General features: G+C 35.9%; 2 protein-coding genes across 2 annotated transcripts in view; both read left to right on the top strand.

The window, feature by feature from the left end:
• Window positions 1-17,979, top strand: part of LOC134661250 (protein vav) — a 62,445-nt gene that overhangs the window by 25,602 nt on the left and 18,864 nt on the right. The window lies entirely within an intron of this gene.
• LOC134661213 (serine/arginine-rich splicing factor 4-like) lies at window positions 7,402-11,127 on the top strand. The gene has a single exon (XM_063517183.1). The coding sequence runs from the start codon at window positions 7,458-7,460 to the stop codon at window positions 9,132-9,134; it is 1,677 nt and encodes a 558-aa protein (XP_063373253.1). The 5' UTR covers window positions 7,402-7,457; the 3' UTR covers window positions 9,135-11,127.

Raw genomic sequence — 17,979 nt, 5'->3', positions numbered from 1 at the left:
TGTGACAATTGTCACAAGATTTTTCAAAGAATTTTCGGTAAGTCTTGACAGGAAATGAGTTCTGTGTCGCAATTTCGATACAGTTGCCGTGTTTCTTGTGACAATTGTCATTAGCTTCGCAAAATAAGAATTTTTTAGTGGCAATATAATGGAGTTTATTTATTTATTAAAATGTTGGTGGCAAACAAGCACATCGCCCGTCCGATGGTAAGCGGTTACCGTAGCCTATGGAGGCCTGTGACGTCAGCAACAGTGATGTCGACAACTGTCGCACCTGTCACCGTGGTCGTGGTGAAATAGGGGCCAGTAAGTACCTAATAATCGCAGTGATCTTAAGTGTCACAGACCCTACTGGCGCTTAAGTCCTTTATGACAATTTCTGCCTATTTTAAATTGTTCAAAAAAAAAAAGAAACCGAATAATTATATCGGACTACCGAATTTTCACGAGAATCAGTTGAGAAATGTGATATGCAAAGGAGAAGAATTCGGACATACGAAAGCATTTTTGCCCAAGTTGAAACGGAGACCTTCGCCAACGCTCGGTCAATGATGGTTTAGGTAGAGCTAGCTGCAGAGAAAAGGTACCACCCCTGCATACAATTATCTATCTGGTCGTACCTTTTCTCTGCAGCTGACTGTACACCTATAAAAATGGTTGTCCCTGCTGTAATTTTATACCGGTACCGTACTTTGTATTTCAACCGGTATAGTTTTACCTTCAAAACGAACCGGTATTGATAAATAATAACGGTACCATACCGCTTATACCGTAAAGAAAGCATGATGCAGTCTCTGCTTTGCACAATTATTGTGTGGACAAAATTCTTATAATCACCGAAACATACATACCTACGCACATAATGTCATTGAAATAAAACATTGTTATTTTATAGTAAATTTATATAATACTCGATATATACACATAACAATAACCAGACCGCAGCGGTATTAGCCTGTAAGCTTCATCTCTTGTCTCCAAATCCGCAAAAACTAGTTAGTACTAAATGCTGGTCTTGCTGTTATTTTATTCTTGAAGATTATGGCTTGTTTCTTGATTATTGAGAACAGCACGTAATCGCACACATATAGACGGAACGAACGGCAACAAAGTAGGTGTAGACACTAAGACTTTCAGGTATTAAACGAATTACGCTTCGTATTAATAGGTAAGTAATATTTAAATGAATATATAATATTCTCTAACGTAAATACAAGATTACAATTGACATCAAATGTCATTGACGTACAGAAGTCATATACTTTTTTTTAATGACGCAAAATTGATACCAGCATAATGAAAATCAATCCCAATCAGTAAAACGAGTCTTTAAACTTTTTTCATTTTAAGCGGGTTTTGAAGGAACAAGTTACTTAAATTCAATTGTAATCGTATTGTTTTAGTATAGTTTACTGCTGTTTTCGATCGTTACGACCTGTAAATAACAACAAATCAAATTTTAAATAAATTAATTTACCCTATTTTTTGAAATACAATTTATCTACTGGTATACATTTTCGTATGCGTATATGATGAAATGTCTAAATAATGTCAAAAACGAGCTACGACGAAGTACACGTCTGCTTCGATCCAAGGCCAGCGGCCATCTGACACGAAGAAGAATTTTTAGTGATGTCGTCAATGTATGGAAATTGTACGAAAGTTTACATTTGGGATTGAATTTCTGTGTTGTATTTGTGAGTAAAAATATAAGTAGATAATAATTTGTTAGTTTAGTTATCTAGCTTTCAAAATCACACAACAACTCAATTACTGTTAAAGGCAAAACTGTAATGCGTGTTGCTCAAACGGAACTCCATATTTTGATTTTTGGATACTTTTAGTGTCGATTTGTAGAGAATTACAGCAAATAAAAAATATTATGCCGTGAAGAGCCGGTACACGGCTTCTTCGTGAACAAATTTACGTATAATTTAATGCAGTTATTAAACATTTCTTGAACAAATTGATTGCACAAAGTGAGCTCTAAATCGAAAACGTCATATACCGTCCCCTTAAGGAATCTATTCGCTATTACGCCCGCCCGACCGACCCACTGCATAGAAGATGAGGCAATTTCTAAATAGAGAAAAAAAAGAAAATCATGGTGCGTAATAAAATGGAGAGTTTTATAGAAATGGCAAATAATGAAAAAAAAAACTCGTATCTTTGTTCTGTCCATTAAAGGAAAAATGTGGTAACTAGGTATTGTATGGGATGCTTACAGAGTTACTGCGTTTTATCTTTGAGTAGGTAGCAGTGCGAGATACGAGATTTATTCAAAGTATCACTACTTTGAAAAAAAAATATCGATATTTTATTAGCATATGACGTAAGTATAACCTAAAAGTTTTGCTATGGTTGTTTTTGTTTAAATAATAATAAAGTAATTGATGTAAACATGAAGAGAGTTACTCTCTATTGGCCCTCACACATATTAAAAGGTCAACACACTTTCTTACTCTTTATAAGTATTGGATTTACTCTACTATTTTGTGCTCATTCTCGAAGATTCCAAATCAGACCTTAACGTTAAAAATATTTTTTTTAAATCTAAAATATCAATAAAGATCCCTTCGATATTATTTCCAAGAACGCGGGAAAAAACAAAGGATCACTTAAAAATAAAGAGGCGACCTTAGAAGAAAACCCTTAGAGGGAAATCTAATTTATAAAGTAAATCCTTTGGGCGGGTTAACAATACTAATGGGACTCATTTCTTGATATAATTTTTACCCGTTTCCTGCAAAAGGGAGCGTAATAATAATAAAGGAAGAGCTATGGTTTGGCTTGGTATGTATGCATGGCATGACATACTTGGCAATTATGGCCATTTCAGTGTACACTATAGTTTTTTTTTAATTTAGGAAATGTTTTAGGAAAGGGTATAGCCGGGTAAGCATGGCCAAACTGCCCTTAGCGAAAAAAACAATTTCCTTTTACTGGATTATTAACCTATATATAAGTAGTGCTTTCACCAAATATTAAGCCTCAAATGCTTCACATTTAAAAAAAAAAATGCAAAAAAAGAAAAATCATTTTTATTTTATTACAGCCAAAGTACTAATGCGATTTCTTTGTAATTTGGGTATGTTGTATATACAATTAAGGTCGCTTTCTGAAAAAAATAATATTGAATTATCTCTTAAAATAATAGTAAAAAATTGAGATGAAAATTTTCAGAAAAATAAAAAAAATACATGCGAGATAGCGACAGTTATCAAATTTACATATTTCATGTAGAATTTAATAATGTTTAACATATATTTTTTTCAAAAATTAAAATCGGGATCAACAGTGTTAAAAACTCGAATTTGTAACGTCCCATAATACCTTCTCTTCATACAAAATAACTTGTACGTTATACTAGAAAGTTATATTCCCAACGCAATTTGAATTTAGAACGCGACTTATTTTGCTGAGCGCGGACCTTAAACTCCGTGGCTGTATGCGGCTAGGGCGAACGGCATTCAGAGATTTAAAAAACAAGTGCGAGTCGGACTCGCGCACGGAGGGTTCCGCACCATCAACAAAAAATAGAGCAAAACAAGCAAAAAAACGGTCACCCATCCAAGTACTGACCCCGCCCGACGTTGCTTAACTTCGGTCAAAAATCACGTTTGTTGTATGGGAGCCCCACTTAAATCTTTATTTTATCCTGTTTTTAGTATTTGTTGTTATAGCGGCAAAAGAAATACGTCACATTCTAAATTCAAATTCGTAAAAACTGCGTTCACAATATACTTCATTCGTTTATGACTACTTAGCTTTGCTTGTATGAAGAGAGAGTATTATGGGATGTTACAAATTCGAGTTTTTCACACTGTTAATCCCAATTTTAATTTTTGAAAAAAATATATGTTAAACATTATTAAATTCTACATAAAATATGTAAATTTGATAACTGTCGCTATCTCGCACGTATTTTTTTTATTTTTTTGAGAATTTTCATCTCAATTTTTTACTATTATTTTAAGAGATAATTCAATATAATTTTTTTCAGAAAGCGACCTTAATTGTATATACAACATACCCAAATTACAAAGAAATCGGATTAGAACTGTAAGATTCATAAAAATAATATGTTAAAAATTGGTGGAATTTATGTTATTGATGTATGAAATAGCATGTTTTGTCAATTAAATATATATAATTAATATTATATTCGAGTAACGACCAACTTATTACAGCATTATTGTTATCAAAGTGAAAACAACCTTAATGTCATGGAAATAGAAATCAATGTTTTTTTCGGCAGAATCTCAATATTCTGGTCTATGCCAATGATGGTATGACTTTAAAAAAAAAGTTACAATTGAAAATATTTAATTGATTGACTAAATAATATACATATACTTAAATGTTAGAATGTATAAAATACTGTTAATATTATTATTTCAGTGGATTTAATTTTATTATAAGTTTGTTATTTCTTATGCTATTTTATTGCCAGCGAGAACTGTTTAACTTTTAAAAAAAAAGTCGGTTTGCTTTGGCGCCAATTTGGAATGTTTAAAAAGTTAGGCTGAAGTTTTTTCACTACTGATTTTGGAATTGTCATGTGGGGCATTTCATATGAAGCGGACAGGAAAAAAAAAGTGAGGTTCCCGAATTTGTTTATATTTGGTTTAGTTCTTCTTCTAGTAGGTATAAAACCGGACGCCAAATATTTTTTATATATGACGTTTATTTTAAAAATTATGAGCTTTTCAAAAATTACCGTAATTGAAATTCCGATTTTTTTAAACTCGAATATCGAATAATTTAAATATATAACTTATTATTAAACCAAGCGTTTTGTATAGAATTATTAATGATCTTTTCAGCGAAGAAATCAATTTTGAAAAATAAATAAAAAATAATGGTTAAAACCGGAAGTAAACTTTTCGAAACTATTTTTCGAAAACTTTGACCAGTTTTTTTTAATTTATTTTTATCTCAAAATATAGCCCTAAGTATGTACAAAATACACTAGAAGTTGCAGAATGGGATCTCCATTGGTTAAGACAATAGGTCAATAAATGTACATACATGTCGCCCTGAGTGCGACGTACCGTACTGGTATACATGTCGCAGGGAAATGATCAAAACAGAGATTTGAACAAATCTCTAAGGAATATGATCAAATCACGCAGGATGTTAAAATGGCGAATCCATATCATCGTTTCCCTAGAAAAATTCAGTCATTTGACCAAATAACTGACTCTGTTTAGTGAAAAGACAAAATCGGCCAATAAACGCGAAACGCTTTTTCATTTCACTAGATTTGTTTAGGAATTTGACAAAATCCCTAACCACGACAGTAAGTTGACGAAACGAACTTAAAAAGTCAACTGGTTTTATCATTTCGCTAAACAAGTTTAGTGAAATGAGAAAGTCTCAACTGGAAGATGGTATATGGTGATTTGATTAAATCTCTGAACGGCGGTTTAGTGAAATGACGAAAGCAAGTACAGAATACAACAGTTTACTCTACAGTTAAGCGATTTGATCAAAGCTCTGACTAGATTAAGTGAAAATTTTTGAAAATATCGGCTGAAAAAATGAAAGAGACTTCTCTGCACAAATTTAAAGAGTTGCTAATCAAATCAAGCGTGTTGATGGACGTCCCTAAGGTAGACAGAGGTTCATTAGATGGAAGTAATGTACCGGGGATTGTTTTAAATAGGTATTTAAAATTATCCGTACCAAATCGGTACATCTGTCGGCATCATAATTTCAAACATTTTCACTTAATCTAGTCAGAGATTTGATCAAATCGCTTAACTGTAAAGTAAACTGTTGTATTCTGTACTTGCTTTCGTTATTTCACTAAACCGTTCAGAGATTTAATCAAATCACCATATACCATCTTCCAGTTGAGACTTTATCATTTCACTAAACCTGTTTAGCGAAATGATAAAACTAGTTGACTTTTTAAGTTCGTTTCGTCAACTTACTGTCGTGGTTAGGGATTTTGTCAAATTCCTAAACAAATCTAGTGAAATGAAAAAGCGTTTCGCGTTTATTGGCCGATTTTGTCTTTTCACTAAACAGAGTCAGTGATTTGGTCAAATGACTGAATTTTTCTAGGGAAATGATGATATGGATTCGCCATTTTAACATCCTGCGTGATTTGATCAAATCTCTGTTTTGATAATTTCCCTGCGACATACAGACATATAGCAGCTGTTTTACTTATAAGAACATGTATTCAGTAAGACTGCTGGTAAATTCTAATCATAACATAATGAAATAAGAAAGTCAACAATTCTAACCAGTTTATTTCATAATTTTTATTATTTTACAATAAGAATTATAAGCTAAACAGCTGCTATATGTATGTATACCAGTACGGTACGTCGCACTCAGGGCGACATGTATGTACATTTATTGACCTATTGTCTTAACTAATAGAGATCCCATTCTGCAACTTCTAGTGTATTTTGTACATACTTAGGGCTATATTTTGAGATAAAAATAAATAAAAAAAAACTGGTCAAAGTTTTCGAAAAATGGTTTCGAAAAGTTTACTTCCGGTTTTAACCATTATTTTTTATTTATTTTTCAAAATTGATTTCTTCGCTGAAAAGATCATTAAAAATTCTATACAAAACGCTTGGTTTAATATTAAGTTATATATTTAAATTATTCGATATTCGAGTTTAAAAAAATCGGAATTTCAATTACGGTAATTTTTGAAAAGCTCATAATTTTTAAAATAAACGTCATATATAAAAAATATTTGGCGTCCGGTTTTATACCTACTAGAAGAAGAACTAAACCAAATATAAACAAATTCGGGAACCTCACTTTTTTTTTCCTGTCCGCTTCATATGAAATGCCCCATGTTTCATTGTATCGATACATATTGCATTAGAATTAAATTGTTTTAAGTAATACAAACTGAAGTTTTTAATTGGAATCTGTTTCAAACTCCGAAGCGGGAACACTACGTGCGGTTTTCAAAGGCCGGAGCCATCTTTTTAAGGAATAAACACCAAATTTATTACAGAAGGTCCGTGAGTTCCATGACCTAAGTAAGGTAAAGGTAAAAGATTGTTGGTGAATTGTTCAAAAGGTGAGTTATTTTTTATTTACAACTGTAGCCGTTTTTTTTTGTCAGTGCATTATATCAAATAAATATATGTATTATTACCTAATTGCTTGGTTTATACATCAAAATGTGCATTGAACCAAGTTCTTACCTATATTTTGTATTACGATAATGTCGAATGACGAGTTATTTGGGCTCTTTGTTAATGCATAATTAGCGTTTTCGATAGGCTATATAAAATAATTAGGTACATTTTCTCAATATTATATATGAGAGCGTGTGTTGACAAACGTAATATTTTGCTTTATTATGAAATTAAGTAGATATATAATTAACAGACCCATGATAATACACGTTTTTTTTTAAAATGACATATATATTAATGAAATGGACGTTGATTTCAGAATAATATTTTGACAAGATGCGTAAGCAGCGTGATCGACTGTCTTCGCGCTCCCGGTCAAGGACCAGGCAAAGGCGCGTAAGACGGACACGTTCGAGATCCGAGAGGCAACATCGCGGGCGGTCGGGGCGTTCGCAGTCCGAACGTTCACAGCCGAATCGATGCCTGAGGACGCCTTCGCGGTCGGAGCGACGCCGTGGCAAGCGGACACCGTCGGAGCGAAGCCGGCGCGAGCAGTTGCGGTTGGAGCAACGCCGTGAAGAAAGAACGCTGACGGAACAAAGGCGATGCGAGCTGTCGCAGTCACGTCGAAGTCGACGCGAGCGGTCGCACTCACATCGGAGTCAGCGCAAGCGGTCGCTGTCTGAGCGGCGCGGGAGCGAGAATAAGCGCGACAGAGCTTCCAGATCAACAACGCGGCGGCGTTCGCATGCAAACCGAAAAAGGTATTCAAGTCGGTCGAGAAGTCGTGCTTCACGTATGACAAACAAATATAAGAGTATTGACCGTAGTGTAACACGATCTAGATCGCGAGTACGATGTTCTCGATCGACTGAACGCTCAATATTGAAGTCACGCAGCACGAGACGTACTGCGTCACGTCGATTTAATTATTCAAGATCTGTTTTATATTCGCGTGGTAGAAGTTACTCTAGATGTGCACGTAATAGTAATCAAGGGCATCACAAGCGTTCTGAATGTAACATGCAAAATAATCGTTCATCTCCTATGCCTCAAATTGAATATACTTCACGGGTGCCAAGTCCTGTTCCAGAGAACAACGCACATTTAGGTAAAATTGATACAAGTTTAAATGAAAGTAAAGAGGTTGCAGCTACTGGAACGGGATCAATGGCAGCCGTGTCGGCTAATGAGATGGAGCAATGTTCTTCTTTGACAAACAACCAGTTATTAGAAACCCTTAATAAAACACTGCAAACTATGACAACTGTCGCATCTATGTCACATTCTAAAGGAAAATTTACTAATCTGAACGTTGTACCAGAGTTTGACCCAAATGTAAAGCACCAAACCATTATTAACTGGCTCAATAAAGTTAAAGAATGTGCAGAGATATACGGTTGGAATAGTCAACAAACTGCACATTACGCTCTCCCAAAACTTACTGGTACTGCAAAACGATGGTACGAAGGGCAACCAACGGTTTTACATTCATGGGAAATTTGGGAAGAGAAATTGAAATTAGCTTTTCCGTGTAATGAAAATTATGGACACTTAATAAATGAGATGATGAACATAACGGCTAAGTTTGGTGATAATTTAGAGGAATATTTTTATGAGAAATTAAATGCGCTTAATCGTTGTCTAATTGCAAATAGAAATGCCGTAGATTGTATTGTTTATGGTATAGAGGACAGGTCAGTTAGGTATGGTTGTGAGGCTGCTAGCTTCGATACTACTGACAAATTGTTAGGCTATCTTAAAACTGTCAAGCACGAACGAAATAATAAATTTAATAAACGAAATTCATTTAAAACAAGTATAGATTTAACACGGAAAAATCAAAGATTCCTTTTGAAATGTTACAACTGCAACGAAACGGGTCATACTATACCCCAGTGTAAGAAACCAAAAATAAAATGCCAGAAATGTTTGCGTTATGGTCACGATGATCCAAGTTGTACATTAGACATTTTAAAGAAATCTAAGGTTTTAGACGTAAAAACATTATGACTCAATCAAACTACCGTTGAACAAGCTGATCAGAAATTCAGAAAACCAATCCTAATAAATGGTTTACAATTAAACGGTTATATTGATTTCGGTTGCCAAGGCACTTTAATACAGGAATCGGCGGCTTGTAAAGTTAAAAATCCAATAGAATGGGCATTTGATAGTCTACCTTTCTTACGGGGATTTGGCAGTAAACTTATAAGAGCAATAGGAAAGTATACAGTTAATTTAAAAGTTGATAAAGCTGATTTAGAGGTTGAATTATTTATAGTGCCGGATTGTTATTTAGACTATGAAATATTAATAGGGCAAACTACCACTGAACAGCCACACGTTGAAGTTTATAAAACATATAAGGAGCTACTAATACAATCTACCAATTCCTGTGAAATTGATAAGCTAATAGTTAAATGCGCGTCAGAAGTAACCATATTTGGAGATGCGTCTATCAAAGTTTATGTTGGAAATAATTTTACGGGTAGTATATTTATTGAAACAGGCCATCGTTTAAATTATAAGCTCCAAATAGGGTCGATTAAGATAGTGAATGGTTTAGGTTACGTTACTATCATAAATACACGGAATGAAACTACAAAATTTATAAAGGATGAACTTTTACTGCGAACTTGTATAGACGTAAATCTAAAAGTGACTCAAGCACAAATTATTGATGTAAGAAAAATTGAAAAGAGCGCGATTACTTTGGATGAATTAAATATAGGATTAGAACTTGATGAAAAGCAGAAAAGTGTTTTACTAAAGTTAGTTAATGAATACCGAGACTGCTTTGCAAAGGATTTATCGGAACTAGGACAAACTCATGTTACAGAAATGGGTATAGTACTTAAGGATACAGAACCAGTAGTTTATCGCCCATATAGACTAAGTCAAATGGAACGATTAGAAGTGAAAAATATGGTTGATGAATTATTACAGTATGATATAATAAGACCGTCAACATCACCATACGCTAGTCCTATAATTGTCGTGAAAAAGAAAACTGGTGATAAGAGATTATGTGTCGATTATAGAGCTTTAAATAAAAAAACTGTTAAACAACATTATCCACTGCCTAGAATTGAAGACCAGATTGATCGATTAGCTGGAAATCAATTTTTCTGTGCTTTAGATTTAGCGTCCGGATATTACCAGATTCCTCTTTCAGAGGACGCAAAGCCTAAAAGTTCATTTGTCACACCCGACGGACAATTTGAGTTCAACAGAATGCCCTTCGGTATGGCTAACGCACCGGCGGTATTCCAACGAGCAATAAATTTAATATTAGGAAATTTACGATTTGATACTGCGTTGGCATACATGGACGATATACTAGTACCATCATCTAATTTCGATGAAGGCATAAAAAGATTGAAGTTGGTATTCGAAAAACTAAGATCAGCTAACTTAACACTTAAACCTCAAAAGTGTTTCTTTTTTCAAAAACAGGTTGATTATTTGGGCTTTGAAGTTTCAGGAGAGGGTATTAGGCCTGGCTCTAGAAAGTCAGAAGCCGTTTCAAATTTCCCTACTCCTAAAGATGTTCACAACGTAAGGCAATTTATAGGTCTGGCAAGTTTTTTCCGAAGATTTATAAAAGGATTTGCAGATATTGCCAAACCATTGACAATGTTGTTAAAAAAAGAATCTAAATGGATGTGGGGTAATGATCAGGAAAATGCATTTAATAAGTTAAAAAGTGCCCTTACATCAAGACCAGTATTAGCTTTGTATAACCCTAAAGCCGAGACTCAGATTCATACTGACGCTAGTAAGTCAGGCATTGGTAGCGTATTACTTCAGAAACAAGACGATGGGCTATTTCGACCAATAGCATATTACAGCCGCCAGACATCTCCAGAGGAATCACACTTCTCATCGTATGAGTTGGAGACACTAGCAGTGATTGCGTCATTGGTCAAATTTCGCCCCTATGTCCTAGGATTAAACTTTACAATAGTAACTGATTGTAACTCTTTGAGGGCAACATTTTTGAAGCGTGTCATGATACCTCGAGTGGCTAGGTGGTGGAGCCTAATTCAGGAATATGACTGCGATATAACATACCGATCTGGGCAAGGAATGTTGCATGCCGACGCTCTAAGCCGCAACCCAATTTCAAATGACCGTGGAGTGGTTAAAACCATAGAAGCGTATGACGTCATGAACATTGATAATGACTGGTTGGCAACGGTTCAATATGATGATACTGAAATACGTAGAATTAAGGATATACTAACAAATAAGGACTATGATGATGTAGTAGATATTCGTAAAAATTTCACAGTGAAGCGAGATCGTGTGTATAGAAATACGGATGAAGGATTAAGATGGGTTGTGCCAAAAGGTTGCCGATGGCAAATTATGCAAAAGAATCATGATGATATTGGACACCTTGGCTTTGAAAAAACATTTGAAAGAATAAAACAGCACTACTGGTTTGCTCGCATGCGTCAGTTTATTAAGAAATATGTTACCGCCTGTCTCGAGTGTGCACATAATAAACTACCATCAGGAAAAAAACAGGGCTATATGCATCCAATACCAAAAGTATCCAAACCCTTCCACACGATCCACATAGACCACGTTGGTCCATTTGTTACCAGTAAAAAGAAAAACACACACATATTAGTAATTGTTGATGCCTATACCAAATACATAGTACTGAAACCTGTAAAAAGTACAAAATCGAAATATTCAATAGCAGCGTTAGAGGAATATTTCAATTTTTTCTGTCCACCGTTTAGATTAATAAGTGACAGAGGGAGCTCATTTACTAGTGCTAGTTTTAAAGACTTTATGAAAAGAAAAGGAGTGAAACATATTTTAAACGCCGTAGCCTCTCCACGTGCCAATGGACAAGTGGAGAGATATAATCGGACAATATTAGCTTCTCTTGCAGCGCAGAATCACGGGAATGATGAAAGACTCTGGGACGAAAAACTTTCTCAGGTGCAATGGGGATTAAATAACACCGTAAACAAAGGAACAGGTAAATCTCCTTCGGAGATTCTTTTCGGTCTTACTCTAACAGGCATTAATGAGGGTCCATTAATATCAGAAATATATCCAGATATTGCAGAGAACGATGCGCAACTAGATGTTTCTAACAATCTGGAAAATATTAGAAGTGAAGTAGACGCGCACGTTGTTAGAATGCAACATAAGCAAAAAGATCAGTTTGATAAAAAAAGAAAAGATGCCCCCAAATATAAAATAGGAGATTTAGTTCGTGTTGAGAGAGCTTCGCACGTAACGGGAAAGAGTAAAAAACTTCTTCCTAAGTTATCAGGTCCATACAGGGTTACTAATGTATTTGACAATGATCGATATGAAGTGACGGACACACCTTTAACAAAAAAAGGATCAACCACATACAAAGGGGTTTTTGCCGTAGATAAAATTTTTCCCTGGTTATGTTATAAAAATATTTCAGAAGGTTCGGACTCAAATGAGAGTGATAATGAGCAGTTTACAGACTAAGTTAATTATATTTCATATTTCCTTAAGCATAGAAAATAATGCAATAGTAAACAAAATGTATACCTAAGTATGTAATAGTAGACACGGCCGTCAGAGACGTGTACGTGTATAAGTATATATATTACCAGGCACGGCCGTCAGAGACGTGTACGTGTTTATCTATTATCAGGCACGGCCGTCAGAGACGTGTCCGTGTATATCTATTATCAGGCACGGCCGTCAGAGACGTGTACGTGTATATGTATAAATTTTATGAGGCACGGCCGTCAGAGACGTGTACGTGTATATCTATTATCAGGCACGGCCGTCAGAGACGTGTACGTGTATATGTATGTATGTATAAGCATATCTATTTTCAGGCACGGCGGTCAGAGACGCGTACGTGTATATCTATTATCAGGCACGGCCGTCAGAGACGTGTACGTGTATATGTATAAATTTTATGAGGCACGGCCGTCAGAGACGTGTACGTGTATATGTATGTATGTATAAGCATATCTATTTTCAGGCACGGCGGTCAGAGACGCGTACGTGTATATATATTATCAGGCACGGCCGTCAGAGACGTCTACGTGTATATCTATTATCAGGCACGGCCGTCAGAGACGTGTACGTGTATAAGCATATCTATTTTCAGGCACGGCGGTCAGAGACACGTACGTGTATAGTTTAGTTCATTATTTTACTGTAAAGTGCAGTGTACAATAAGCTAACAGCACAGTAAAGTTACTGTTAATAATACTAATTGGTCTATGTTGATTTTCTCTGAAGTACTTGTTTAGAAATATTAGTTATTTCTACTAGACAATTAAGTTATATCACGAGGGCGTGATATTTTCATCAGGATGGGCGAACTGTAAGATTCATAAAAATAATATGTTAAAAATTGGTGGAATTTATGTTATTGATGTATGAAATAGCATGTTTTGTCAATTAAATATATATAATTAATATTATATTCGAGTAACGACCAACTTATTACAGCATTATTGTTATCAAAGTGAAAACAACCTTAATGTCATGGAAATAGAAATCAATGTTTTTTTCGGCAGAATCTCAATATTCTGGTCTATGCCAATGATGGTATGACTTTAAAAAAAAAGTTACAATTGAAAATATTTAATTGATTGACTAAATAATATACATATACTTAAATGTTAGAATGTATAAAATACTGTTAATATTATTATTTCAGTGGATTTAATTTTATTATAAGTTTGTTATTTCTTATGCTATTTTATTGCCAGCGAGAACTGTTTAACTTTTAAAAAAAAAGTCGGTTTGCTTTGGCGCCAATTTGGAATGTTTAAAAAGTTAGGCTGAAGTTTTTTCACTACTGATTTTGGAATTGTCATGTTTCATTGTATCGATACATATTGCATTAGAATTAAATTGTTTTAAGTAATACAAACTGAAGTTTTTAATTGGAATCTGTTTCAGTACTTTGGCTGTAATAAAATAAAAATGATTTTTCTTTTTTTGCATTTTTTTTTAAATCTGAAGCCTTTGAGGCTTAATATTTGGTGAAAGCACTACTTATATATAGGTTAATAATCCAGTAAAAGGAAATTGTTTTTTCTGCTAAGGGCAGTTTGACCTTGCTTACCCGGCTATACCCTTTCTTTCGAAAATAGTAGGAGTAAAAAAGTGTCCTAAGATTATATTCCATACCGTTACTATTTGTCATATATTTTTGCGCCTAGTGCGCAGACCCTATGGGCAAGGACACTGGATATAGCTCTTTTCTTTATTACCTACAAATATTTTAAGCAACTCGAATCTTGTTTGCCATATGATTAAATAAATAGACTGCATTGATATAGAATAAAGATAGACTGTATAAATGTATGACGGTAACGGAATGGACGGAACGAAAAATGTATGAAAGTTTTGGGACACTTTTTTCCTATTAACAACGAAAAAGCTGGTGCAATGAAAATCAAATCAAATAATTGATTCATATTTGTTCGTCGGGTATTGGGTTTCCATTGATTCTCGCTAGTCTCCCTACCAATTTCGGCCATACCGCCATACAATGTGCTATTCAAATACGCGGACAACGTTCCAAAACTTATCGCAAACCAATTTCAAGTTTGGCCCTGTTCCTCCCACTGTCTATTTGTCCCCGATACAAATAGTGCTTGCGTCCAATTGGAAAAAGTAAACGAAGAGTTTCGCTCCTATACCGTGAAATTAACTGACGATTGTAAGCTTTATTGCCAAGACTTAAGGTCTGCTGCCAATGCTATGGCCAGTTAAACGTGTGATATGTAAAATGAAGTGCATTGCAAATTTTACAGTGGGAAAAGTGGATTTTCATTCGAAAATTGAAGCTTTTAGGACGCACGGATTAAGGTGATAATACTCCAGGCGTGCTGATGCATCGAGTGTGCACAGATTAAACAGAGTGTATTTTTGGTTCCGTTTTTCGGTCTGACACTACCCAAAAATATAGTTTCGGCTCGGTCGAATAGTTCGGCAGTTTTTGGGCCAAAACCGAACCTTCGGTCCAAACATGATATTTATTTATGCTAAAACCGAAAATTAAAGACACTTATTTAAGGGATTTTTTTCTATGAAATGAGGCAGTGTGGAGGCTACTTTTGAGATAATAAAACATTAAAAACAATGCATTTTAAAACGCAATTACGTATCAAAAGCCCCAAAGATTCAATGAAACATTAAAATAATACGAGTTTATCCAAAATTTCGCAAAGCACCTTTGAGTCTTTGCTATTTCTATGTATCATTATCACATTGCTACTGCTACGCTTACACTTACAGGTAACATGAGACCTAATGAACAAAGTTTCAAAGGCATCTGAAGTACCTATAGATCAGATCTAAGACTAAGTTAGGTACTTGTGCGCTCTGTGGTAGGTAAAGAAATAATGACATTGTAATAATAAAGGTGTGGGATATTGTAGTTTTTCTATTCGATTTTTCCACTCATTAACTCTTAAGTGTAAGGCCTGAGTGGACGCTCGAGTTGGGCGTGCGGCGTGCATCTTAAACTTAAGAGCGGCCTTAGTGCACGCTGCTCAAATCACTTGTGAGCCCGACGCCACGCTGCATGCACCGCCGAACGCTCCGCTTCGAGCGTCCACTCAGGCCTTAGCCTTACACTAAGGTTAGCTGGAAGAGATCCCTTATAGGGATAAGTTCGCCTTTGTACCTAAATTCATGTAAATTTCATGTGAACCTGTTTTTGTACAGTAGCCATCAGATATATCGGAGCGACCGAGGCGCTCACAAATATCTCAACACGCCTCTATTGTCAAGGGGTTAAAGTGATTGTTCAGATATTTTTGAGCACCTTGGCCGCTCCAATATATCAGACGGCGACTATACTCTTTTCGGCCCTTGGGTCGAAACGAAACAGACAAGACATCCTCTAGACTGAGCATAGTAGCGCTACCCCCTCTGCCACAAGCCACAAATATGCGGTAGTTTTACTCCATTTTCGAGTCAAAGTGTCTTTGTGTGACGTTCGTGTCTTTGAACGGACCAATCACGGCACGGGACTCGCTCACCTCGTCCCCCGCACCCCACTATTTTTGGCAGCATCGGTTTCATGAAATAATTGCTCTAAACTCCGTCTAGAGGATTCCTAGTCTATGGGTCGAAACAAAAGCAGTAGTGTCCGACCGAAGGTTCGGTTTCGGTTTCGGCCAGTTTCGGCCAAAAAATCATGTTTCGGCTGTAGTTTCGGTTTTGGCCAAAAAACGGCCGAACCTTTCGGCCGGGCCGAAACTTACGAAATGGTACTTCGGACAAAGACCAAAAGTTGGGGAATAAGTAGGACAACAATATTAATACCTACATATACTGATTCATGTATATTAGGTACAGACATTAATTGGTTTATTATAAAACACAATTCCACTAATGAGGGCGCCACTGGACGGTTGACGCAGTCTTAAGAGGCTGTCAATACCTATAAGTGAATGAGATAGCACTGTCGCATGTTACTGGGCCCTGGGCAAGATAATAATAAGAAAACTAGCTTCACTTTTTACCTCAATTTACCATTGGTTTGTGTTCCACATGTCCTCTACTTCAGCTTAGCCTTTGGCCTCGCTGCGCCATGCTCGGCCTGCGGTCTCGCTTTTGAATACAATGGACATTGGTTGGAGTCTGTGCTCAACTACTTATCCTGAAGCCTTAAGCACGGCTTTGACTTCGCATGAAAGTTCGCCTCAATGGGGCACTTCGGACTTTTCGGCCCAGGTGAAGATCGGTACCCGGCCTTGCGATATTGTTAACAAAAAATTTCGCGCTGGCTGCGCTCGCGTTTTTGGTTGACCCTGTGTCTACATGTTAACTTGACTGGTGAATGAATAGAGTTAGACCAAGAAAATTCTGCAATGATTTTGATAGCATACGCAGTGCAACGAGTGCAAATGTTATTTATACGTCATAATTTCATAAAAGTTTTGACGTTTAAAATAACACTTGCACTGCGTGTGTTATCAACTTATCAAAATCGTTGCAGAATTATCTTGGTCTAACTCTAGTAATTTTCATAAAAAACTGCTTAAGTAACATCAATTTCAAGGACATTGGGTGTTGACAGCCCCATAATATGTGTGTAAAAGCGGTTTTATGACATTTTTTCAACGATTTTAACAAGTCTACAAAAGTTTCGGTTTCGGTTTCGGCCGAAACTAGAGCCAAAGCCGAACATTCGGTTTCGGTTTCGGTTTCGGCAAAAAAACATGTTTCGGTCGGACACTAAAAAGCAGGCGTGTCTCACTCCGCGATTTCGTCGCTTTGCTACAGGTAGCTAAAAGTACATCCGTTCGGTCCCAATTTTGGGGAAAGCCATAAGCCGCGCGTGGCGCTGTCGCCACCTAGCGGCCATATCTGTGCTGATCGTAACAGACGCGTTTTGTTAGAGAGTGAGTCTTCTGTACTTAGTACTATTATTTATTCTGTGACAGAAGTGATACGTAGCAAACGTATCGTAACGGTTGCAAATAAGAGCACTTTATAATGTAACAGTGACCCAGTTTCAGAGAAATGAAAACAAATTGCCATTGCCGCGGCTCGATTTTCACAGAAACATTAATCAGCGTTAAATTATAGTGTATTATTTATAGCAGCGGTTCTCAATATTTTTTTTTGACGGAACCCTTTTGGAAAGCGAAATACTTGATGGAAGTGATGGAACCCTACAATACGGTGGGGGCATAGTAAAATTTGCCCTAGGAACCCTAGGGTTCCACGGAACACGAGTATGGCTGATTTATAAGTACCGTTTAATGTAAACTGAATAATCAAAGCTTGCCTTTCCGGGGGTAAAACTATAGTTTTATCAATATCAAGCAAACCATTTCAAAATCGGAATAACAAAATTAACTTA

The sequence above is a fragment of the Cydia amplana genome, chromosome Z (assembly GCF_948474715.1).
Source record: "Cydia amplana chromosome Z, ilCydAmpl1.1, whole genome shotgun sequence".
Taxonomy (NCBI): Eukaryota; Metazoa; Arthropoda; class Insecta; order Lepidoptera; family Tortricidae; genus Cydia; species Cydia amplana.
The sequence above is the reverse complement of the archived record's forward strand: the minus strand, read 5'-3'. Positions and strand labels throughout refer to the sequence as shown.

Excerpts from the sequence above, each read along its gene's own strand:
- LOC134661213 (XM_063517183.1), top strand. The coding sequence starts at position 7,458 with ATGCGTAAGCAGCGTGATCGACTGTCTTCGCGCTCCCGGTCAAGGACC.